General features: G+C 33.8%; 1 protein-coding gene across 2 annotated transcripts; it reads left to right on the forward strand.

The window, feature by feature from the left end:
- LOC145284411 (uncharacterized) lies at nucleotides 1–27,798 on the forward strand. 2 transcript variants are annotated; one of them, XM_080133170.1, is made up of 4 exons: nucleotides 1–486; nucleotides 9,881–9,975; nucleotides 10,797–10,821; nucleotides 13,638–27,798. In XM_080133170.1, exon 4 carries the CDS (start codon nucleotides 22,071–22,073, stop codon nucleotides 24,012–24,014), a length of 1,944 nt encoding a protein of 647 aa, XP_079989296.1. In that variant the 5' UTR covers nucleotides 1–486; nucleotides 9,881–9,975; nucleotides 10,797–10,821; nucleotides 13,638–22,070; the 3' UTR covers nucleotides 24,015–27,798. The 2 variants fall into 2 exon arrangements, with proteins under 2 accessions (XP_079989296.1, XP_079989297.1); XM_080133171.1 differs by lacking the exon at nucleotides 9,881–9,975.

The raw sequence follows: 27,798 nt of genomic DNA on the forward strand, positions 1-27,798 counted from the left end.
TTGTTCTAATTTATTTGTCATATTTAAGAAAGGACCAACTTTTTTTTTATTAACGTAAGTAGATAAATAAAATAAAAATATTTTGGTTTTTCTTTCCGCACGACGTAGCAATTCGTTCATGTAAATTAAAAACATATAAAGTAAAAACAAATACAAATATGCCCCCTAACTTCCGGTCACGTGTCAGAGGGAGCGTTAAGTACTTTCAGTGTCATGGATAGGTCGTCCGCCATGTTTTTTTTTGTTTGTTTTTTTTAGCGATTTTTGAAAAGTATCAGGATTGTTAACCTCCGCCAAAATTAGTATAGACTTCCTGAAAAAAAAAAACAAAATAAACCCAAAGCCAAAATTTACCTCCGATTTTATTTTCTGCGGACCAGTTTTCCGGTCGCCATTATTAATGTTGAATTTCACCCGTCATTCTCCGCGTTTTAATTAACATATTTTAAGATTACTTTCTTCTTAAAATCAGATTGTTAAAGAAGAGTAAGTATTACTTGAATTTAATTGCTTTTTTTTTTTCGGGTTTTTTTCTACTACAGGTAGTGAGCACATCCGAACGATATATATATATATATATATATATATATATATATATATATATATATATATATATATGGTGCTAGTGAACTTATCCGCGCTATTTTTAAAATCATATTTCAAAGTTTAATTAAAGTTTTCTGATATGTTATTTTTTTTATTCAATTGTAAGGTTAAAGTATAGAATAGTTACAAAACACCCTCCCCATGTTAAGAATAGCTTTTTAAATAATAACGTTATTATTTCAGCACGGATCAATAAGGGCACTAGTACCATATATATATATATATATATATATATATATATATATATATATATATATATATATATAAATTTAGGAAAACTCGACCCCGGAAAACTCGTCCCCTGTCGCTAGGTAGGAAAACTGGTCCCTTATTTAATAAATATCGATTGAAAACACATTTTATGACCATTATTGAAGAAGATAGTGTCTTTAAAAGAGAGTACACATCCCATAATATTAAAAAAAATATATTTTTACTTGTTTACTGTTGTTTTAAAAAAATTAAATTATTTTTTGAAGTTTTCGTTTTCTACCTTGCTTTTGGTGTTTCAACTTATTTTAAAGAGTTTATGTAGTTAAAAAAAAAAAAAAGTAATGTCGAGTGTTACTTATGAACAAAAAATGTCCGGCATAAGAGGATCACGTCTTAGGAGTCTCGATAATTGCTCAAAAATAGAAAATTAAAGAGATAGCTATAGTTTTAAAACGGGCGCCCTCCAAAAGAAAATACATTTGTATATTTTTAGGCAATAAATGCACATCCCATAATATTTTTAAAATATTTTTACATGTCTATTGTTTTTAAAAAATTAAATTGATTTTAAGTTTTTGTTTTCTACCTAGCTTTGTAAGTTTTTGGTGTTTAAACTTATTTTAAAGAGTTTATTTAGTTAAAAAGGAATAACAAGTAATGCCGCACTCGACATTACTTAGTAAATAATTTTTAACAAAAAAATGTCCGAAAATTAAAGAAAATAATGAGGTAAATATAGTTTTAAAACGAGCCTCCCTTACCTCCAAAAGAAAATAAATTTGTATATTTTTAAGTATTGCACACGTGCCTCCGAAATGACTTTTAAACAATACCCTCTCCTCCCCATGTTAAGAATGGCTTTTGAAATAATAACATTATTTCAGCGCGGTACCAAAATTACATAAGACCGTGCTTTCTTTTTTGTTGTTTTGTAATAACACAAGTCTTATTTAAACTAAATTAATTTTTCTAAATAAAATAATTGCTTTCTTTTCTTTGATAATATGTGTTTTCTTTCTTTATTTTTGTTTCGTAATGACACAAAAAGTGTTAAAATTAGAGTATTTTTAAAAAATAAATATTTGGTTTTGTTTTTCGTATCTTAACTCCGTAATCAAGTTTATTTTTTTAAGCAAGAGTTAAAAATAATTTTTAAAAATATTATGGGGGTGCATAGTCTCTTTTAAAAACAATATCCCCTTCAAGAACGGTAATAAAATGTGTTTTCAATTGATATTTATTCAATAAGGGACCAGTTTTCCTACCTAGAAAAAAGGGGGGATTTTTTGGGTATGAGTTTTCCGGAGACGAGTTTTCTGGGTACGGGTTTTCCGGAGCGAGTTTTCCAGGCACCATATATATATATATATATATATATATATAGTTTGGTGGTTAAATTTTAAATTCTGAAAAAAAAACAACAACATATAGGCACATATATTTGAATTAAGAATTTATTGTTTCACAAAAGGAATATATAGAAGGAGTTATGTTTATATTCCTTTTGTCAAACAATAAATTTTTAATTCGAATATATGTGTCTTTATGTTGTTTTTTTAGAATTTAAAATTTAACCGCAAAACTTATATATTGCTCTATTCTTAAATATTGAACTGTTCCTTTTTGGATAGGATCACCCTGAACACTAAAAATATATCCAGTTAGGTAGAAAAGTAACTTATATTGTTTTTCATAACATTTATTTGTTATATATTTGTTTATTGACTACTTTTTTTAATCTATGTGTACAGTAATACAAACCCGATTATTTTCATATATATTTTAACGAAAGTTCCAATCAAAGACAATTATTTTGGAAATATTTTTTATTGGATACGTTATTTTTTAATGACTTTTAGTTTAAAACATTATAAAAATTACCAACATTGTTTAAAAAAAAAGTTCATAATATATATTTTATTATAAAAGTTCTATTTTTAGGTTTGATAAAAAAATCAATTCATAAATATGTTGCCTATCACAGTTCTATTTTTATGTTTAAGGTAAACCAAAAAAAATTTTTTAAATAAAAATTACCTATACCTCTGATGTTTAGAAAACAGTCCATAATATATATATATTTTTATTATAAATGTAAAAAGAAACAGTTCATAAATATTTAAAAAAAAACAGTTCCTAAACATTTTTTTATTATAAAGGTTATAATTTTGTTATAAAAGTTCAAACAAAGACTGTTTGAATGAAACTTTTATTTTTATAATTGCATTAAAAAAGACACATTATATACAGTTTTTGTCATTCGTACATAAAATTTTGTCTGGCGTCACTTCCGTCATTGTAAACAAAGAAGTGCCAACCTAAACTAAAGCCAAATAGTCTTTATTTGAACTTTTATAATAAAAAAATATATGATAGATTGGTACAAGAGGGGCCATTCCCATGTTTTTCACCTTTTTCTTTTTAACTTGTTCCCAACGATTATCATAGATTGCAAACTTAAGTATCATATTATCAGAAAAAACTTTGAAAAAAAAAATTAATGACTTTAAGAAGGGGGTTCACTTTCTTGCTATAATGTTCTACTTCATTGCTACCTGACTCAGTGTCCATTTCTTTATTGACATGTCACATGATTAGTGACGTGACCAGTGAGATTTCCTTATGTTCCTTTACAGCAAAATGGTGGTAATTCGTGGGCTGGTAGACCAACACAAAACCTACACCAAAAAACTTGTTTTCTAGGGGTTTTCAGGTGTGTTGAAAACGAATATCACATTTTAAATTGGGTCATGCAACTAATTTTCAAGATATTATAAAGATATTTTGCCGCATGTTTCATGTAACATAGCGGCTATATTTGTAAAATTTTGCTTGGTTCCACCGTAACATTTTCCTTTAAAACTACATAGGTTTCAGATATGCTGAAAACAAATATCGCATTTAGATTTTCCACAAATTTTTTTATTTTTTATTCAATTTTCACCCCAAACAAGGCACAGTGCCACTTTGAAGCAGGGGGCTACTATTAAGGACTTAATTAGAGGGGTCATTATGAAGGGAGATGAGTAGAAAGATGTTTGTTAACATTACACTTGAACTTCTGCATATCATTGCAGTTGGGAAAGCAGAATCCCGGAAGGGAGTTCTAAAAACCCGCGGTTCTGGGGAAGAAACTATTGGAGTAAAAGGCTTTCTTGCACCTAGGGATCTCTACTGTAAAGGGATGAGACTTAGTAGCTTGTCGGGTTTGTCGGGGGTAGTTACGTCGGGGAGGTACAAGTGTTTGCAGTTCGTCAGAGCATTTACCATTCACAAATAAGTAGCTTTCTGGATATTAAGCAATATAATTCTTGTTATGTGATAGCCATTGTTGTACATGCAAGCACGCATGTTTTTTAGATATAAAAAAAGATTAACTCTTCATTTTCACATCGTTTCTGTTTGGAATAACAATGGCCACCACGTTACATTACTACATGAAACCTGCGGAAAAGTATCTTTTCAGTATTGTGAAAACTAGATGTAGGCTTCAATTTTTAAATGCGATATTCGTTTTCAGTGCACCTGAAAATCTAGAAAAAAAGTTTTTTTAAAGTAGGTTTTATGTTGGTCTACCAGACTACAATTACCACCATTTTGTTGTAAGAGAACTTAAGGAAATGTCACCAGTCATGTGGCTTAAAACTCAGACAGCCATAAAGTAGAACGTTATAGCAAGAAAATGATCTCCCTTTTTTAAAATTCATTAAATTTGTTTTTAAAATTTTTCTGCTAATATTATACTTAAGTCTGTAATCTATAATAATCGCCAGAAAAAGTTTTAAAAGGAATGGTGAAAAACATACGTTTTCATGGGTTGAGCACTTGTACAGGTTCGACAAATATTTTTCTGAAATGAGGTGTTTTTCATAGTTTTTCAAATTGTATTCAAATGAACAAAAATATATTTTAAAAGTAGTTTACATATTTAAAAAATTAAACGCCATAAAAAACATTTCAATATAAAATACTAATTTATTTGTAGTTTAGTGACATAAATTATTTAACAGGCATAAAATCATAAAAACAACTTATTTTTATATAAAGCACATTATTAGACCCAAAGACTGAAATAAAACCAGAAAAAAATTCATATTTATTATTTTTATCAGATTGAATGTACGACATTCAATGCCACAGAATGTAGCCACCATACTGTTTTAAAAGTTTGGCCTTTTTAAGGTTTGACAGATTGGCCTTTTTTCAATTTTTTAAAAATATTGTAGTACTTATATATTTTTCGTACAAAAAATTAAAAAAAAAATTACCAACACCTCTGATGTTTAGAAAACAGTCCGTAATATATAAAGCTAAAATTATAATATTATTTTGAAAACCATTCTGAACATGGGGAAGAGAGGGTGTTTTATAACTATTTGGTGCTTTCCACCTAACAATTAAATAAAAAATATTGTGAAACTTGGATTTAACCTGAAAAAAACTATTTAAAAATAGCATGGTACCAAAATACATAAGCACCAGAATTTTTTTTTCTTATTTTACACCAAGTAATTTTCATTTAAACCTTTTTACATTTACACAATTACTTGGGATAGAGTTATTTGTTCCAAAACCTCTTCCAAGGAATTGCTTTTAAATTTTGCCGCCAAATAAACTCTGCTAAGTACAATTAACTATGATTCAAAAATGTTTTATTAAAAAGTAACCAAATTGAAAAAAATATGTTTAATATTAATATTGTTAATAAAAATTGAAATTAAAGGTTTTTTTTGGAGAAAAGTTTGCATAAACTTTTCAAAAAGTATGAGTTATCAGCCTCTGTTATTTGGCTGACAAACGACCTATCAGCCGTAATACACACATTTGTCTTATATTCCTGATCTGCAGAAGTGCCTAAAATAATTTTATTATAATGTTAAAAAATCTCATTTTATTTTACTACTGGTAAAAATTGTAGTAAAAGGGACATTTCAAACTGAGGCACTGTGATGTGGATGGCTTTGCAGAAATCCTTTTATGATGAGATTAATGGTAAAAGTATTCTGACAAGATAGAGTGATAAAAAGGAACAAACCAACTTATGTGCTTATCAATGTTTTTATTTATTCTAAGATTTCTTCTGGGTATATATATATATATATATATATATATATATATATATATATATATATATATATATATATATTGTAAAATTCAAAATGGTGTAATGGAAACATATAAGGTATTTATAGCTTCTCTTCCAATTTTTGGATTTTAATCATGTCAAAACGCATTTTATTTCCTTTTGATGGATTGATTGTTTCTATTTCTTCTGATGAATTAAGGGTATAATAGATTCACTGATTGATATAATTAAGTGATTGATTTTGCGCTATCAAATAGATACTGTCAAGAATTGTAATTGTCAACTGAATTAAAGGAATAAATTATAAGATGGTAAACATCATGAACTTTGGAATATAGTTTTTTGTCATTTATTCACTATATTGCTTTGTAATTACATTGAGCTTCTTAAATAAGGATTGTTATATATCATAAGATAATATAGTTCCACAGAAATATATATATATATATATATATATATATATATATATATATATATATATATGCGTATATATATTAGGTATGACACTAATTGTTGATACCCATAACAAAAATACAAGTGAAAACTAGTAAAATTGAATTAATTCATCGTAATTTTTTTTATCTTATAATTAAGAGGAAAGATCACGGTTTAAATCATATATAAACATTCTTTATTTTACACTGAATAAAATTGACAAAATTGTAATTGAATGTCACAAAATACTCAAAACATAAAAACATGAGAAATAACAATGGCGTCTTAAATATATGAAAACTAGATTTGAAAAATATAGAAAAAATTTAGTATAAATATACATTATATCATTTTAAAGTTTTTGTTCAATAATTATTCAAGTGAAATATAACAGTAAAAGTCTTACTTTTGGCTTGAAATATTATGAAAAGGACATATATAGATATGTATATCCAGAAATATTTCATACTTTAAGCAGACAACACCTAAAACAGTTAACTTCCAGTTTGATATGGAGGTCTTTATCTGAAAAAAATTCCTTTATTATTAATTTTCAGTATCGTAATTTGTTGACCAAAAAAGTTATATTAAAATTATTTTTTTTTATTAAATTCGTCTTCATTCTAGGAAATATCAATTTTTAATTCCTAAAGCTAAACTTTTTAAAAGTCTTAACTAAATCCTTATTTTAATTATCAGAAACTTATTTTCTATAGAAAATGTTTGTATGGACTAATAAACTAACAGTCACATGTTTATTTAATATTAACAGATTTTAAAACATAGCAGTGCACAAAGAAATTTAATTAACTCTTAAATCATAATTGTTTCAGTTACTTGGTTTAAAAATTATATTTTTGTTCTTACAAAAGAAACGAGTAATGCTATAATTTTTATCAGTAAAGTGCAAACAGATTACTGCATCATCAGTCTTCCAAAGGAAAAATTATTTATGTTCGATTTCTAGATATATTTTTTATTATTTACTATTTTTTAAAAATTATTAACAATAAGAGTGTCTGTTTATTCATAATAAGTTTTAAGATGGAATCTTCCACGTTTTTTTTAACAAACCTTGACAAATTCAATCATTAAAAAATAAATAATTTCGGAAATCTTTTGTAATTACGCAGGTGAAATACTAATTTTAAAAATCTTTGTAAAACTTAAATAATTTTAATTAAATATTTTCTAATTTTTTTCTGAAAAATCAAGAAAAGTTGTATATATCAGCAAAATTTGTGACCTAAAATTCAATTAAATACATTTAATTTCATCATTCCAGTATATTTTAATATATAAAAATAAATAAGATGTGAATCACCTCCCCCAAAATTTTTAAGATCGCATGGGGGGATATGAGAATTTTTTGTGTATTAAGTAAGTCTAAAAAAAACATAGTGAAATTGATCAATTATTTGATTTTCGAAAAAAAATTTTCAAAATCAAGATAACATGCAGTTCCATTTTTCCCATTTTTAGCTTTTGGGGGAATATTTTGAAAATTTAGTGGTTTTACAGAGAGTAAAAACATTATGAGATTTTGTTTTAGAATCTTTCTTCTTGAAATGAATCAATTTTATTTTACAAGTTTTTACTATTATTATTTGCTATGGGGCGAAAATTCCGCCTATATTAGTTTCATTCTGATATATATATATATATATATATATAATGGACTTTGCTTAGTATTCTCTTTCATCTTATCTGTTAACTTTTACTTTACTTTCAATGTTATTTCTTGACTGTTTTCGAAAACTGAGCTAACCAGCAAAAATAAATACTTATCTATACTCACCGTTTGCTAACGCTTTTTCCTCTAAGAAGAGTTTTTCCTTGAAGCTCCATGGAATAAGGAATCTTTCAAATTTATTCCATATTCCTTGTTTTGAATAAAATATTGTAAATTTATTTCTACAATATCTTGACTTTTTTCCGTGGAAAATAATTTTTCAATAATATTTCACCTTTTATTTATACCAATCCTTAATTTATGAAGATCATTGTAATTACAGAGCATATAAAAAATAAATTAGAAAAGTCTATTCCAAATTTTATGATGGTGACCATCTTACAATTTATTCCTTTAAGTACATTGACATTCACAATTCTTGACAGCAACTGTTTCATAGCGCAAAATCATTTATTTAATTATTATAACGATCAATGATTCAAAATGGTGAAAAAGGTAAATGCAACTTCTCTTCCAATTTTCGGATTTTGTAGTCATGCAAAATGGATTGATAGCTGCTATTTCTTCTGAAGAGTTAAGGACAGAATAGATTCATTGATTGATATAATAATTAAGTGAATGATTTTGTGCTATGAAACAGTTGCCTTCAAGAATTGTGAATGTTAACGTACTTAAAGGAACAAATTATAAGATGGTACACATCATGAAATTTTAAATATAGGCTTTTGTAATTTATTTGTTGTATATTGTTTTTGTTCTAGGGTGCTCTGCTGTTAAAAAAAAACATGAAAATCTGCTTTATTCAAGAGCAAGCAACTCTTGTCCAAGTAACTCGTGTCATGATATTCTTTCGCTAGAATAATTGTTTGTGTAGATTTCAATAATGAAAGTTACCATATATAATTTTCCTATAGGTCATATATTGAGGGAGGTATTATGACAAGACCTATCCTAGTAGTTGTTTCGGTTGGTGTGTTATCACTAGGGCTATGACAAAAGAATATTTCTTTCATTATTTTGACTCACGAGTATATATCAGCTAATATCTTATATGTTTTTAGATAGACTGATGTGGTTCTCGATTGATTAACTGTGTCTGTGTCAGATATATACTTGAGAGTCAAAACAATGATAAAAATATTCTCTTGTCACAGCCCTAGTTATCACTAGACTGATTTTCGTTTGTGGGCTACTTTGGATGTGGTATTGATAGTGGTGTGTGTGTTGGTGTTTCAACAGGATGCATGTTTGGCATATTGGTGTGTGGAGGTGCAGTGTGATGTGGGGCTGTTTTATCTAAAAATGCCTGTGTGTTGTTGGCATTGCTTACATTCTTTAGATGCCTGCAGTTTCTACAAAGAACCTGTCCTGTTGTAGTTTAAAAATATAGGATTGTGGTTCAGTACAGGCTTGTCTGACAACAGTTGGAATCCATTTTCTTATATTTTGATTTTGTACTCTTACCAGTTGTCCTGTATTTAGGTCCATGAGGCCTTTTACACATTAATCATGCTGCCTTCTCTGCAACAACTGTCTATAGAGTTGGCGATTGTGAATTTCCTCTTTCCTGGTATTGTTGTTGAGACATTTGGTGGGGAAATTGCAACCATAAATGTAAGTGTAAAATCATTTACATCCAAATACTACAGTTAAGAGTACCCACTCGATATTTGCATAGCATTCTGTTTGGGTGAGGGATTTTGAACCAAAGACTAATGGTTTGCCATCTTGCATTAGGCTGCTCCCAAGCCTCTAGATGATTCATTGCCTTGTATTATGGACTTTTTAAAATGGTTATAATAATAGAGTAGTATTTCTTTGCATATCAAATCCTTTATCTTTTGCAGTGACTTATGGTACCTGTTCATAGTCAGCTTCTTTCAAGAGTTCCCTGAGGTTTGTCATGAGGTCCAAAAGCCTAGATATGAAAGATGCTGTCTAGGTAATTATTCTTAGTACATTTTGTAGCTCTGTGACGTTAGTTGGACTGGAGAGTGATTTTATTTCCTCCACTTCTTAGGGATCTGGATATATCCCACTTTTGTTAAAAATAGCACCGAAGAATTTGACTTGCTTCTGGTTGATTATACATTTCTTACTATTAAATGTGAGACCTGCTGTCCACACTGTTTCTATCAGCATTCATAGGTTGTAGTCATGTTCCTCTTTGCTTTGCCTGAAGACAATCGCATTATCGATGAATGTTCCAGTGCACTTGAATAGACCTAATCAAGAACCCAGAGAAAATGTTCCACATAGAACACATCTCGTAAGGAATAACTAGGTGACTCTGAACTGAGCAAGAACAAAAGTTGGAAGGACATGGATCAACATCTATCAATGGAAACTGGCAACAACAAGCGATGCTCTTGCGAAAGTCTTAGACAGAAAATATGACACATCGTCAGTGATTGCAGTGATAGAGTAACTTGTACTTACAAAGAGTTGATGTACTATAATCTTGATACCAAATGGTAAATCAAGTATTGGCATTTATTTAGGAATAAATTAAGCATTGCATTTGCTCAATAAACTATGTGATCAATTATAACACCAAGATAATTCAATAAAAGCATCTCTAAGATTTTTTTTATAGATCTTTTTTTATAGAAAATGGTATTTTATCAAAAGTTAAGGATATTTATCCCTGAATCAAAATATAATTAATACAGTTTTTTAATTTAAAAACAAAAAAAATTATAAAGCCTTAAAATATTTTGCTCTAAAAACCTTTTCTTCATTGAATATTATTTTTTTTTTCAGATTAATTACAAGAATCCATAAAAATGTAAGTATATTCCCCTAGCTAATACTCTCCATTATCTGCTCATTTCTTAATGATTTTGTTTTGATGTAAAAAAGGTCAGAAATCTTCTTAACTGTCAGTGTTGTACTTTTCTTTTTCTTCCTATCTCACACAAACCCCCATGAATGAGATATTGCTCTCCCAATAAAAAAGTTCATGTCTTTTTATGTTGACACTCAAACTCCAACAGCACCCAAATTTGCCTTGTGAAAATTGTCTGGCCTTCTTTCATTGACATACTATAACCTCTTACCTGCTCTCTGAAGATGCTATGCTGTCAGAATCTTCTGATGAGAGGACACTGCAGTGGAAGCGCAGGTCCTTCACATGTTTGGGCATCCCATCCATCAGGATGGACTATGGACTAATTATCACTTTTACCTAATCCTGGTAAATTTTGTCATACAGCAACTCTCCAGTGCCTTTCTCAAAACAGTTTCAAACTTGGTAGGGGCTGTGTTTACGACTTGCTGATGGTGGCATAATATCACCTCCCTTCACCTCATAACCGTAAATGGCCTTGGCTGGTGTGGTCAAACAGGAGTCAGTGTCATTTGGGATTACATTGTATCACTAGACAGCCTTCAGTTTGGAACAGCACGCCATGGCCATGATTCATTTCACAGTACGATGGTATTTCTCAGCTATGCGATTGTCGAATGGGACATATGTGCAACAAAATCTCAGGTTCATGCCCTATTTGTCTGTGAATGTCCTGAATTCCTTGCTGTAGAAGGCTGTATCATTATCTGTGAGTAGCTCATGCACTGGCCCACATTCACAAAAGATTACTTCCAGTTCATGAATCATGCTTGCTGCACATTGTTCCTAGGTTGCAGCCAACATGCATCTTCTAACACATTCCCATGTCTTTCCAATGTATTCCCGGTTACTGGCACACTGGTATCGACCCATACATTCACCACCCCCTCCCCGTTCATGCACCAGTTCCTACAAGCTGAATCATTCTGATTCACCAAATCCACACTCGCCATCCCAGCCATTTATTAATGAACTAGCTCTTCTCTTAATCACACCATATACCACACACAGCCATGTACATACCAGGAATTCCCACATGTGTCCAACAAGCCTCCTGGATAAGGAGAATACAGTTCATTGCATGACGATATTAGGGATTTCTGAGATTGCATATTCTCACTTTCACTGCCGAATATGATATTCTCTTGAAACTGTCAATCTCAGTACTTTTGTGCCCTTCCCAGTTGTTCTGGGTCCTTACATTGTAGTCCAATTCAAGCCAAATGTTCCTTGACTTGAGATGCAAGCACGACATCTTCATCAACAAAGATATCAGGAATATAGGCTAATGTTGCGTGTTCCATAGCTTCCTCCTACGATAGAGCCTGCTGATGATGGCCTTCATGATTAGGAGAGCTACGTTCAATCTAAACACCAGATATGTCAAACAATAACTCATCTCATCGATCTCCACAATCTGGTATGGCCACATTGTCATGTGGATGTACTTAGAGATACACTCTTCTAAGGTCCAGCAGTGACATGTTAGCACTTTTTTGGCACCATTCACACACTTTAGCTGTTGGCTGTGAATGTGTTCATGTGATTGTTAAGTTCATGGTAGTCGATCACTGGCTGCACCTTTGCCTTATTTTGCTACATTACGGTCATCAATGGAATTAACCTTTGGGAGGTCCGAGTCTTTTTTCCAAGTATTACACAGACTAACACTTGTCCATCCATACTCATTCTTGATCCTACTCTGATTGAATCACTGTAAACACAATACATAGACACTCCATTGTGTAGTCCTTCATGTGTGCAGTCATTTGCCTATTTCCATGCTGTGGCCCATGCTTGTTTTCAATGGTCGAATGTGGCAGTAAAGTCAGGTTCACTGGTGGTGATCGTCACACATGTGGGAACTCGCCTGTTGTCAATCAAGACTGTCAATGTAGGTCTAACAATGATGCCTCCCAATGCTTTTATAACATCGATCCCTAAAAACAAATCAAATCCCAGTGGTCTGCCACATACAACCAGCACGTTGACTCTGACATAGTCGCTTTAGTTTGTGAAAATGATGACTACTTTCCTGAAACAGCATGCAACATAAATTTACTCGGTATAATTAAATATATAAATAATAAAATATTTTATGACATGTTAAAACGATGAATGTTTTTTTTTTGTTTTATAGCATATCAAATCTTTGTTGGTGATTTTTATGATTTTATCAATTTCTTACTAATTCACATTTCCTAATGAACCGCCCTCTTAAGTAAACACTCCATCAAATCTCCACACTAACGTAATGTACTTGCAATAACCCTTATCCCTGAGTGGCTTCCGGGCCTTGATAAGTGGTAATCACTGTGTAAAAAAAACAAAAAAAAACAACATATTTACTCCAATATTATTTAAATATGAAATTTGTTTATGTTATTAATTGATAAGTATTGCAACAAATATCTGTATCAAATTTAAAGTTTTATCAATAATTAATTTGACATCTCAATAGAATTATATATAACCTACAGTTTCCCTTTTAGCTCACAATATGAATGAATCTAGACCTACCTCGAATTTGACCATTTCAAAAATAACCCTGTATATATCTGTCGAAAATCTTAAATATAATTTTGTTTGCAAAGAGATTTTCTAAAAATGAATATCTTTTAAAATATACTTTTTTTTTAATTTTCATATTTGCAGAAATTTCAACAATGAAAAACTATTGCATTATTAATTTAAATGAATCTATGTTTTCTTATCTGTTCTTGAAATTTATCTTTTAATCTTTTTTATATTTGCAGAATATTCAACTTTCATAACAAAAACGTATTATTGGATTAGAATTGAATAACATTGGATTTGTGACTTTAAATATGCAAATGGCATATGGAAAAATATTTTGAAATGTGTTGATGTAAATTGCTCTGAGTTAAAAACATCAAATGAGAGAAATCAAACTTTTATGAACAATACCAATTCTTTGTTCATCAAGTTGAACTTTGTAATAGTAGGTTGAAAAAAGCATATTCTCATGAAATCTATTTGTATTTCTTTTCTTTCTAGATGTTAAATATAATCTTAACTGGAATACTTACTACAAGTGGGATGTACATGACTAATGCATCTAGGAGTCCTTATCAAAAACCGAATTTCAGATATCAAAATACTTAAAGAGAAGCACATACTGCAATGGTCAAATCTTTAATTATATAGCTTGATTATCAGCTGTGAAATACCGTAGGTTTTGTAAAATAATATATTAAAATATGAAGAAAATTATCCATATTGGGTTTAATCGGATAATCTCTATGCATTTTGGTATTTACATAGTGTTTAAATATCATTTCAATAAGATGTATAAAAACATACGGAACATAATTTATGTTCTATTTCAGATCTCATTACTTCTCAATTTCAAATCTATGGATTTAATAATGAGTTGCAATACAGAAAGACACACAAGTGTAATATATATATTATTAATTGCAGTTAAAAACAAGAACTATTTTACTGAAGCATCAGTAAAGTGCTAGTCTCCATTCCTTTAAACGATCTAGTTAGATATAGATCCAGAAACAATTGTGAACGTTTGACAATTCATTCTGTTTCTTGCACAAAAGTATAAATTGAAATATACGGAGAAATATATTGTATTAGATAAACCTTACATATTTCCAAAATGAATAATGAATCTGATATTAGGGAGAAATCATATTCTTGTGAAATATGTGGCTGTTCTTTTGCAACAAAACAGCATATTTTGCGACATATGCAAATGCACACTGGAGAAAGACCATTTTCTTGTGAAATATGTGGCTCTTCTTTTACACAGAAAACAAATATGTTGCGTCATATGCGAACACATACTGGAGAGAAACCATATTCTTGTGAAGTGTGTGGTACTTCTTTTGCAGATAAAAACAGTGTGGTAATTCATATGCGAAGACACACTGGAGAGAAACCATATTCTTGTGAAATATGCGGTTCGTCTTTTACAACAAAATCATATTTAGTGCGACATATACGTACACATACTGGAGAAAAACCATATTCTTGTGAAGTATGTGGCTCTTCTTTTGCAATTAAACAACATTTGTTGCATCATATGCGAATGCATACTGAAGAAAAACCATATTCTTGCGAAATATGTGGCTCCTCTTTTACAAGGAAACACAGTATGCTTATTCATATGCAAACACATACTGGAGAGAAACCATATTCCTGCGAATTATGTGGTTCTTCTTTCACAAGGAAGCATACTGTAGTGATTCATATGCGAACGCATACTGGTAAGAAACCATACTCTTGTGTAATATGTGACATTCCTTTTTCACATAAGCAACATATGTTGGAACATATGCGGACACACACTGGAGAGAAACCATATTCTTGTGAAATATGTGGCTCTTCTTTTACACAGAGACAACATTTGTTATTACATATGCGAACGCATACTGGAGAGAAACCATATTCATGTGAAGTATGTAGCTCTTCATTTACAAGAAAATCACATATGTTGCAACATATGCGAACACATACTGGAGAGAAACCATATTCTTGTGATATTTGTGACTCTTCCTTTACTCAGAAAGATAGTATGTTGCAACATATGCGAACACATACTGGAGAAAAACCTTACTCTTGTGAAGTATGTGGAGCTTCCTTTGCAAGTAAACCCAATCTGTATCGACACATGCGAACACATACAGGAGAAAAGCCATATTCTTGTGAAGTATGTAGCTCTTCTTTTACACAGAAACAAAATATGTTGCTACATATGCAAATGCATACTGAAACGAAACGAACTTCTTTTTAAGTATTTCTATCTGTTTTTAAAGAAATACAATATCTTGCATTGTTACACGTTCTCCAAACAAAACTATATAGTATAAATCTCTTACTTTTTACATAGATGTACTTGTTACATATAGGTTTTTATTAAGAGAGTTTTATTAAAAGATGAGTCTTAGAGAGAAATGCTTAGAAGGAGTCTTATTACAGTGAGGGATGTTGAAAGACTCCAAGAGAGAGATTGTTCGTTTATAAGAGACTTAGAGAGATATGTTGGAAGAGACTTAGATAGATTGTTCATGTTATGAGAGATTCTTATATATTAAAAGTTCATTCCTTAATTGTGTTGAATGGAAGAAGAAGAAAGCTCTTTGAGTGAGGACATATTGTTCAGACAGTTCGGACATGATGATGTTGAGACGTGTATGTAAAGACATATAACACAAATATATAATACAATTGGACTTTACCTTTGTATAAGAATCATAAACACAAGACGAGCTTTACAAAAAACACTTGATGGTTTATTCTTCACATGGCCGTGATTCCATCATCAAGAATTCAAAGTTTCACATTTTTTTCTTGAAGTGACGTCTCGCTCCTAGACGACTGAATCTCTCTGAGTTTTCTCACTGACTGTCTAACTCTAACTAAAGTTTTTCTCTATTCCTAGAACTTTCTATTTTCCGTGACATCATATACATGTTAAAACATGTGCCTTCTTTCACGTGTCCTGGACATACGTGTCCAAAACTTTTCCTATTTCTCAGTAACCTATTTATCCAATATGTTAAAAACATTATCTTATAAGCTGCATTCTTTCAATTTAAAATTTCATAACAAACTTGAGAGTTCACATTCTTTCCTTGAAATATTTATCTATATTCTAAACAAATGTTTGTTTTACATTTTTAAATTCTCATACGTAATCTATTTCTAAACCCAGATTACGAGGTTCGAATTTCGCCTATGCTATTTCATTTTCATTTTAAACTAAATTCTCCATTTTTATACTTACATGAAAAGGGGACAGCCCTTATCATGTAACATCCCTCCCTTCCATATTTCACAAAAAAAAAATGTATGCATTTTTAAATTTAGTACATTTTTTATTTTTACATCTATACAACCACACGGCTAGAAAGATCAGGCTAAAAAAACACAAAAAAAATCTCTTTCAGTCAGCCCTTCACGGCCGACTTCACAATTATTTATTTTTTTATAAGATCAGAACCTTTCTGATCTTCGTGGCATTTACTTTTTGGGTGTAGGGTCTTTACCTATGATTCACATCAGCTATTTTCCAGCCACCCATATGCCGCAGACTAGAGGTTTTCACCTTTCTCGAAATGGACGACTTCCTTCGTCTCAAAAGTGTTCTGATCTCTCTTTCCGCATGGTTAGTCTTATTAAGTATGGCTTTGGTTTTTTATTCTATAACTATCTTATTCAGGACATACCAAAGCTCATATACTTAAATCTTTGTGGTTGGCTTCAGAAGTTTAAGATATACCTTTTTTTCTCTCATACGGATTCACTCGGATTTCCTTGCTTGGATTCTTGAAACTTCGATGAGGATTTAGAAATATCACCCCTAACTAACTAACACCTTTCGCGCCCAACACCTTAATAGCGCTCTAAATACTATCTAATAGCCCGATTTTTTTGTGATTTTTCTTTTCTCTCACCAGCTTCTAAGATCCAGCAGATATATCCCACATTCATGCATCTCTAAAAAAAATACAAGGTTATATCTTTCTTACGTAATCTACGGCATATTTTTGCCTGTCTCTTACTTCATTATACTATATGTGATTGCCTCGGGACTACCTCTCATCGGTTTACTGGTCCCCTTAAGAATTTTCGTATTCTTTCCAACGCCTGTTTATTAATTAGCCAAGACTTACCACTTTGCTTGGAGTCGGTACGTGCAACCAGCTTATTTTAAGCACTTAATTAACCAGGTTCCCAAATTTTTCGTATAGGGGCACTTCTTGTGCTTATCAATCCCTACCAAGTCACTTTTCTTGGAGAAAAATTTTTAGGATCTCTAAAAAAAAAAAACAACAAAACCAAATGCTAAAACAAAACATCGTTCTTACAGCTTATCACATCTAAAAACTCTCTAAATACCCGTTTACGTAATTTTAATTCTTGTCCCCCTTCTAAAATTCTAACTGAATCTGTAAGCCAACCATACGTCTTAACTAATTTTATTTTCACCTAGACTGTTTTAAATCTAATGTATATTTACTGATAACTGAATTCTTGCTGTGAAAATCAAAAACATTACATACGAGACAATTTACAATATTTGTTCAACATCATAAAAACATTTTCAAAAACAATACCTTAATACAGTTAAACATTTTGCAACAGTTATAACTTTTTTCAACAACAAAAAAAATCATCTGTAACAAACAACAATTTAACAGTCTGTCCAAAACAATTGTCCCTTTTTTTAAAAAAAAAAAAAATTCAAATGAAACACAAAAAATAAAAAGCCGAAAAGTTCAACTATGAACACAAAATTGCATTTCCAAAAAGAATTTACACGCTGTTTCAAAGACTACATGCGACCTTTGAAAAATCCCTGTTTGATTGACAGATTAAATTCAACAATTCGTCCAAACGATTTCATATTGACACAAATTTTCTAATGACACTTCATTCAAATTTCAAAACAATACTGGGTGACCCAATCTCTGCCTTTGTGTGTATGTGTGTGTGTTTTTTTTTAACAATCCAATTCATTTATCAATGAATTACTCATGGTGACTTGTTTACTATTTTTCCATTCATTACTACGGATTTCTTTTACGGCATATCGGCCTTTTCTTCTTTTTCTTTTTAATATTTCTTGTATCTTTTGTTCTCTGTGTGCGTGTGTGTTCAATTTTTTTTTGTTCTTTTTTTTCGCATTTCTGTGATCGTGTAGTTTTTTTTTCCGTGGTATTATTTATTTACTTATTTTTTTTAATTACCTTGGACCCTTTTAAAACGTTGTGTTTTTAATTTTTTTTTTTTTTTTTCGTGGTATCGACCCCAGGTTCGGTTTCTGCATCACTGATGCAAACTGGTTCACGGGACCAAATATGTATATGTTGCATATTGGTTTTTTCATTGAGAGAGTTTTATTAAAAGATGAGTCTTAGAGAGAGATGCTTAGAAGGAGTCTTATTACAGTGAGGGATGTTGAAAGACTCCGAGAGAGAGATTGTTCGTTTATAAGAGACTTAGAGAGATATGTTGGAAGAGACTTAGATAGATTGTTCATGTTATGAGAGATTCTTATATATTAAAAATTCATTCCTTAATTGTGTTGAATGGAAGAAGAAGAAAGCTCTTTGAGTGAGGACATATTGTTCAGACAGTTCGGACATGATGATGTTGAGACGTGTATGTAAAGACATATAACACAAATATATAATAAAATTGGACTTTACCTTTGTATAAGAATCATAAACACAAGACGAGCTTTACAAAAAACACTTGATGGTTTATTCTTCACACGGCCGTGATTCCATCATCAAGAATTCAAAGTTTCACATTTTTTTCTTGAAGTGACGTCTCGCTCCTAGACGACTGAATCTCTCTGAGTTTTCTCACTGACTGTCTAACTCTAACTAAAGTTTTTCTCTATTCCTACAACTTTCTATATTCCGTGACGTCATACACATGTTAAAACATGTGCCTTCTTTCACGTGTCCTGGACATACGTGTCCAAAACTTTTCCTATTTCTCAGTAACCTATTTATCCAATATGTTAAAAACATTATCTTATAAGCTGCATTCTTTCAATTTAAAATTTCATAACAAACTTGAGAGTTCATATTCTTTCCTTGAAATATTTATCTATATTCTAAACAAATGTTCGTTTTATTTTTAAATTCTCACACGTAATCTATTTCTAAACCCAGATTACGAGGTTCGAATTTCGCCTATGCTATTTCATTTTCATTTTAAACTAAATTCTCCATTTTTATACTTACATGAAAAGGGGACCCCCTGATCATGTAACATACTCTGTTAAAGCACACCTGAACACATACCACATAAGAACTATCTTTCAATGTGCCTTTTTATTTTCAAACAAATGTAATATGCTGTTGCTAAAATGAAACCATATTCTATTAAAGTATTTGGGTCATTTACAATGTAAGAAACAAAATATGCAACACAACCAAACACATCATTTGTAAAAGTATTATTTTATATTGTGTGGTTTGTTTTTTACTGATGTTAAGTATGTTACGCTACACGCAAATATATGTGGAAACAATATTCTTATGAAATATGTGGCATATTTTTTACAAAGAAATCTGATATATTGCTACTTATAATGAAACTAGAGAAAAACGTGAAGTATAGTGTGGTGTAAATGAAGAAAAAATAAACAAGAACGACCGACCGCGTTTTTGTGTGGCTTACCTCGTGTTCATAATGAAGAAGAAAGAAACAAAAATGGCTGCCCTGTTTCTTTATATGCCTACAGGGTGACCATGAGGTATGCAAATGAGATGCTCCTGATTGGAGATAAAAGAGGAGTGATTTGGGGAAGGAAGGCATTCTGAAGTTAGATTGCAAGCAGAGAAGTTGTATTTGTAGAAGAGAAAAGTCGGATTCGGGGAGAGAAAAGCTAAAGTTGCAGAAGTTCGTTTTGGAGTGGAGAGAAGACGCGTCAAGTGGTGACCAGAAAGTGAAAGTTCGGACAGCAGTGTCATGCAAACGACAAGCTATTTTGGCACATCAAGCAAATTAACATGGCTGAGTGGAGACTGAGCACTCAGATGTTGAGACCCTTTACTGGCGAGGGTGACCTGATTAAGTGGCTGGAGAAATTGAAAATGGTGGCGAAGCTGCAAAAAAATAGAAGATGTGGTCACCCTGCTGCCGCTATACTTAGAGGGGGAAGCCCTCACGATTTACCAGCAGATGCGAGATGAAGACAAGGAAGACCTTGCCTTAGTGGAGCAAAGGCTGAAATTGGCCTTCGCTGAGGGCCCATTTGAAGCACTTGGCAAGCTGTCAAGTTTGAGGTGGACCGGCGAGTCCGTTGACGTCTGGGGCAGAGATCAGGAGACTGGCAGGGTTGGCTGGTTACGTGGGGAGGAGCCTGGAGATGACGGTAAAGCATTACCTAGTGAACGGCTTCCCAGAGGACGTCTCTGCGAACATGCAGAGAATCACGGGGATCCATTCTATGGAAGTGGACGATCTCTTGGTCCACGCCAGAGTCCTAGTGAAAAATGTTAAAAGCCCAATCGTGGCTGCAGCTGTGAGTGGAAATATGTGCATGAGGCCTCACTTGAATGAGAGGCAGCCGGCGAGGCGGCAGGAGGGGAGACCTGCCATCAAGTGTTTCCGGTGCCAGGGTCCTCATCTGATCAAGGACTGCAAAGAGCCGAGACCAGGGATCACGTGCTACCCATGTGGACAAGTGGGGCATATTAACCGCTATTGTGTTGCTGCACGGGACCAGGAAAACGAGTGAAGGGGAGCTATTGCGCCAGTGGTTACCCCTTCTGTGTGGAAATGGCGCATGATGGAACATTGCCTCGGTTACCGGTGGTAGTCAATGGGAAGAGAGCCATAGCCCTTGTCGACACAGGCTGCATACAACGTTGTTAGCGAGGAATGTCGCGAGGTCATGGAGCAGAACCAGGATTATTAGGACCGTGGATGGCAGGGATGTGAAATGCTTAGGAGAGACGACAGCGGAAGTAATGGTGCAAGGGGTGCCCATTGGACTGCAAGCCCTAGTATTGAATCATCTGGTCGGTGGTGTCAGCGTGATTATAGGTATGAGTGCAATTAACCGACTGGCGGGCGCTACGTTAAGAGGGGGCCAAGTGACGTTTGGACGTCTCGGCGCAGTGGGGATGGCAGGAGTGGAAGGTGATAGAACCGTCAGAACCCCAAAACCGGAGGTTTGCTGCATTGAGGACAAAGATTTCCTGGCGAAGTTTGATGGCGTGAGGTGGACGGTGAAATGGAAATGGATCTCCGGGCCCCCAGAACTACAGAATAAGGTAGGCTGCTACGAAAACACCCTGCGAGGAGAAATAAGAAAAGGATTCGAGGAAGAAGTGGAGAAGTGGATAAAAGAAGGAATTCTGAAACCGTGGACAGGGGAAGAAAAAGGAGTGTTGCCACTACTGGCGGTTGTTCAGCCTTCCAAAAACAAGATTAGGCCTGTGCTGGATTTTAGGGAATTGAACAGACACGTAGCCTGCCACACTGGAACAGGGATCGACGTATGTGAGGAGGTCATGAGGAAATGGAGAAGAATGGGGCGGGCCACTAAGATTGTCGATCTGAAATAGGCATATCTGCAGATCCATGTAGATGAAAAACTCTGGCAGTACCAACTGGTCTGGTACAAGGGGCGGGTGTATTGTCTGACGAGGTTAGGCTTTGGGCTAAGTTCAGCCCCCAAAATTATGACTGCCGTGCTGAAAACAGTGCTGAGCAAAGACTGTGCAGTGGAGGAGGCCACTAGTTCGTACATTGACGACATCCTGGTGGAGGAGGCAGAGGTGACAGCAGAGAAAGTAAGAAGCCATGTCGAGAAGTATGGGTTAACTGCAAAACCGGCGGAGGCCCTAGATGGAGGAGCGGTGCTGGGGTTGAAACTAAGGCGAGATGGAAAAGAAAGCCTTGTCTTCGAACGAGGGAATGCAATACCCGAAGTCGGATCTGAGCTGACGAGGCCAGAACTCTTCTCAGTCTGCGGGAGGCTGGTCGGGCACTATCCTATCGCTGGCTGGCTCAGGATAGCATGCAGCTTCATTAAACGACAAAAAGGCACTGATGGCTGGGAGGGCCGTCTGATGAAGGAGGTCATGAACATGCTGCAAGAAGTCATTGCGAGAGTGAGGAATGAGGACCCAGTGAAAGGGAAATGGTATGTCAGCGGCGAAGACGCGGGTGTGGTTTGGTGCGATGCCAGTAACCTGGCGTTGGGCGTCGTACTAGAGATAGGAGGTGTAACTGTGGAGGATGCGGCGTGGCTAAGAAAAAACAACGACTTCTCCCATATCAACGTAGCAGAACTAGATGCCGCTATAAAAGGAATCAATCTGGCCCTGAAATGGGGATTGAAAATAATTGAAGTCAAAACCGATTCGGCAACGGTAGCGTCGTGGATTTGGTCGGCAGTAACTGGCGATAAGAAAGTTAAGACCAGGGGTGCTGCGGAAATGCTGATCAAGCGCAGACTCGGAACGCTCACCGACCTGATAGCGGAATTCCAGTTGAGAGTATCTGTTGTGTTGGTCCCGTCAGAAAAAAACAAGGCGGATTCGATGACACGCATGAAGAAGGCCTGGCTGCAGGAGGGAAAGGAGGTCTCCTCGGTATGCTGTGCAGGGGAAGAAGTCAAAGAGTCACACGAAATGCACCACTTTGGTCGAGATCGAACGTTATTCCTAGCCAGAGAGGTTTACCCGGAGACCACCGAGGAGGAGGTTAGGGAGGTGGTGAAGAACTGTCGAGAGTGCCAATCAATTGACCTTGGACCGTCCAGACACGAAGCAGGAGAGCTACACGTTGCGGAGGACTGGAAGCGATTGGCCATTGATGTGACACACTATCGCCACAAATTGTATCTGTCGATGGTCGACTGTGGACCGGGAAGGTTTGCCATCTGGAGAGAGATCAGGGAAGAAGCGGCATGGGCGATCGGAGGGGTCATCGAGGAGATATTTTTGGAGAGAGGGCCGGTTGAGGAACTCTTAATGAACAATGGCCCTGCTTTCCGATCAGAAGCCTTTAAAGGGATGTGCGATAAGTGGGGAGTAAGGCAATTTTTCAGAGCAGCGTATCGGCCGAGTGGCAACGGAATAGTGGAGAGGAATCATCGCACCATTAAAGCCACTGCGGAAAAAAGCAACGTATCACCCATAGAGGCGGTGTTTTGGTATAACATCTCGCCGAAGACCAAACAAGATGAGACAACTGTGCCTCATAGGGCCGTTTTCACATATAAGTGGCGGCATCCGTGCAACAAAACAGCAGGAATTGAGAGTGAAGAAGCCACTATCAAAGTAGGTGAAGAGGTGTGGGTGAAACCCCTCAATGCACAGTGTACCACTCGTTGGAAAAGAGGGGTCATAACAGGATTGCAGTCGAAGAACAATGTGATGGTGAATGGCGTTCCCCGGCATATCTTAGACCTGCGTCGTGTGACATTGCCGGTATGCAGTGAGGGCAGTGAAGAAGAGGAAATCGAGGGCCACCGAGAAGCAAATGATGCTGCTCGACCTGACTTAGGCCCGCGTTGTTGTGAACCTGAAAACGTTAACCCCCGAGAAGTTGTCCCCCAGAGGCCTCGACGTGAGAGGAGGCGGCCTGCTTGGATGGAGGATTACGAAGTATCCTATTGATCTCGAAGATCAGGGGGGCGTGTGGTGTAAATGAAGAAAAAAGAAACAAGAACGACCGACTGCGTTTTTGTGTGGCTTACCTCGTGTTCATAATGAAGAAAAAAGAAACAAAAATGGCTGCCCTGTTTCTTTATATGCCTAGAGGGTGACCATGAGGTATGCAAATGAGATGCTCCTGATTGGAGATAAAAGAGGAGTGATTTGGGGAAGGAAGGCATTCTGAAGTTAGATTGCGAGCAGAGAAGTATTTGTAGAAGAGAAAAGTCGGATTCGGGGAGAGAAAAGCTAAAGTTGCAGAAGTTTGTTTTGGAGTGGAGAGAAGACGCGTCAAGTGCTGACCAGAAAGTGAAAGTTCGGACAGCAGTGTCACGCAAACGACATATAGTATGTTGTAGCTCATACCATAGATACAAAACTGAAGTATATTGCTCTTTTGCAGTAAAATCTCATACCATATTCCCAAGTATGTAGCTTATATTTTTAATGGAACCAAGTGGGGTCGATGGTTGTTGAGAGGAGGGTGCACATGGCTTCACAATTGGTGTCAGTGATGGAAGGTTCAGCAATTACATGAATAAAATGGAGAACGTAAAAAGAAAGTAGTGTATAATATAAAAGCATGAAAAATAATAAAAAAATAATAACAAAGATATAGTGAACAAACTTGCATAAAACAAAGATCGAAAGGAAAAAAAGTGATCGAAAAAGAATGAAAAAATAAAGACACAAAAATGTTTCGCTAATTAAAGTGGAAAGAAAAATGTAGACAAAAAAGACAGAAAAAAGATCTTTCACATGAAAGCTAAAAAAGAAAAATATACAGACAACAAATTTGTGCAAACGTTTCTACTGACCAGCTTATAAGTGAATAAAAATCGAGATAAGACACTGTTAAACTATTTCTTATTCTTTAATTACTGGTAGTGATTGAATGTCTAGAATAAGTGATTTACTGAAAGAGAGACAAAGAGGGCTTACAAATGGATAATAAAATGAGGTCGGTGAACAATAGTATTAGAAGTGGTAGTAAATGGAGAAACAACTCTGGAAGGCGATTGAATTTAGCTGCATAAAGGCCTTTGATGCCATGCGTCTAACCTAAAAATAGAGAAAAAGAAGAGTGGAGAGAAAGATCAGCTATGATGAAAGTGAGCGAAAAATATGGCCAAGAAAGGCAGTAGTAGAAGGCCTAATTCATTTGCGGTGATACCATGTGATTTTTATGATCTTACTAGCTGACCTGTATGCATACTGTCATTATACAGAGTATATTACTTGAAATATTTAAATGTTCTATTCGTAAGTTTGTAATGTCGCAAAACTATATATTTTTCATTCATCCATATAAGAAGATAAACATTTTGATAATTTCGATACAAGATTGCTTTTATCTTTAAAATGTGACTTCGAAGAATGGAAAGTTTGCCTTTCCATTTTCACTTCAGGAATAGATAGTAACTTATCATAAATCTGAAGGTAAAGACAAACATTTGAACAAAAATGCTAAATGTTTTAGAAATAAAATGCTCATTCGATTAAAGAATAAAGAGAAAATAATAGTAATTAGGTGTTTTTCTTTTTTCAAATTTAATAGGCAAATTAACTTTGCGACATATATATAAGCAGTATATAAAAAGGTTTGTGTATTTTGTAGTTTAATTAGCTTAAAATAGTTTTTACTTTGTGCCTAATTTTTGCATTTGTTAATTTGGATTCAATAGCTCAAAGCAAAATTTCACAGTGGATTTGTTTAACATGTGGAGTTGTTATTCTTCGCATTGTGCCAAAAACACTCATATAATAGAAAAGAATGAGTTGATAGTGTTAATTTCAAAGGTTTTATTTACAAGATGCTATGGGACAAAGTTTTTAGCAAATTTAATCTTTGTTTTCTTAAAAATAGTGAATAACATTTTAAATGATTTCATCAAAATTGCTATATTTTTCAACTTTAACGTTTCATAAAAAGGCATATATATTATTATATATGCATTTTTTAGACTGAATACAAGCAGTATTAAAAATAAAATAAGGTATTGGTTGTTGTATTATGGAGTATTTAGTGATGATGTTAAAATGGGTTATAAGATGTATAAAATAAACGAATAAATTTTCCCAAGTATTTAACAAATTCTGCAAAAAATAATGCATTCAATTTTTCTCAATATCAAAATCTGTCGGTTCGATTTGAATGTGTTTATACTATTAGATCCTATTTAGTGTCAATTTCGTATCCATGAGATGATATAACTCCCCAGTTAATAAGAAAAAAAATTGGAGTAAGTTTGCTGGGAGAATAGTAGGTTTTACACAGAAGGTATTGTGTGATATTTATTTGCTCAGGAATTTCATGAGGTCTCCACCTGTTGAGCAGGTTCAAGGGTTGGTGGTGCACCTTGCATTGGTGGAGATGTGATACTTTGAACGTTGAATCAAGAGGTGTGCATAATACAGTTGGTATTGGCCATAGTGTGAACTTGGTTAAAGAATTTGACACACAAGACATTTATTGCTATATTACGCCGGGAAAATAGGCGTCTGATTATTCAAACATTAGATAGGTATATGAAAGTGAAACTGTTGACAGCAACTGTATCCTTCACCCTGCATGAGCAATGCAATCGATTCTACAACACAATGGCAGATAGATAATGACCGAGAACTGTGTTTAGAAAAAGAAGGATGTATAAGATAATATTTGGAAAGTGGGTTAATGCAGAGTGGACTGGAAAAAAATCAATGGTTGGAGACTGGCTAGGAATAAAGCTGACTCAAACAGTAGCCATTAGTTGAGAGAAGTCGAGAATCTTAGAGTTTTAATGTGGTAAGGCCAAAATACACGTGGAAGACGTGAAAATAAGGGGAATAGAATTAGGATCTTGTTAAGGTGGAAGAGGTAGAGGACCCTTGTAAAATAAAAAAATGAAAATGAGAGCAACAATCACAAAAATGGAAGGAGACTTATAAGTTTATATGTTGAAATTTTATTTTTTTTGGTGCTGGTCTTTTTTGTCTTGATAAATATGATTATCTTCTGTTATAAAAAGGACAGAGATATTTTTATGTCAAAAAGTTTCATTTGTTTTCCCAAATAGACAATATTCCATGCTTTTTTATTGTCTGTTAAAAAATGTCAGGAGAATTTTTTAACCTCCTGGTAGGACGTGAAAAACATTCCTTCTGATTTTTTAGGGAGAGGGATTAAAATGGTAGAATGACTGGTAATATGAGAAATGTGGATAAAGTGCACTTGGCAGGAGGTGAAAAAGTTCCAACTGCTTTTTTTACGTGAAGAAATAAAATCGTAAAATACATATATGAGAGGTGATTTAAAGTTGTCCTAGTAGTAGGTGAAAAATCCTTCCTGGTTATTTGGAGGGGAGAATAAAATTGTAAAATACTTGGTAAAATAAGAGCTAATTTGAAAATTAGTTGAAGATGTGTTAAATGTCCTGTTGGAGGTTAGCTAAGATCTGTCCTGTGTGTCTATTTTCTACCTTGGTGAAGTGACGAGGTTGAATTTCTCGACATTGTATGGAAGCCTGTATCAGTGGATAGGAGCATGTCCAAAAAAGAATTGCTTTACTTATGTTTTTAAAGTTACTCAAATACACATTCATTGGCGTGACGGTTAAATGCACCCTTGTAATTCTCGTTTGGAGATCACCGATTTTTGTTTTCCTTGTTTGGGTTGACTGTCACATGTCTGCTACTTCGAAACTGAAGTAATATGGATGTAGGATTTGTTTTATAAGTTACGTGCATAATTTATGTAATAAATGAC

Source organism: Euprymna scolopes, chromosome 9 (assembly GCF_053919585.1).
Source record: "Euprymna scolopes isolate OS-2025 chromosome 9, ASM5391958v1, whole genome shotgun sequence".
Lineage (NCBI taxonomy): Eukaryota > Metazoa > Mollusca > Cephalopoda > Sepiida > Sepiolidae > Euprymna > Euprymna scolopes.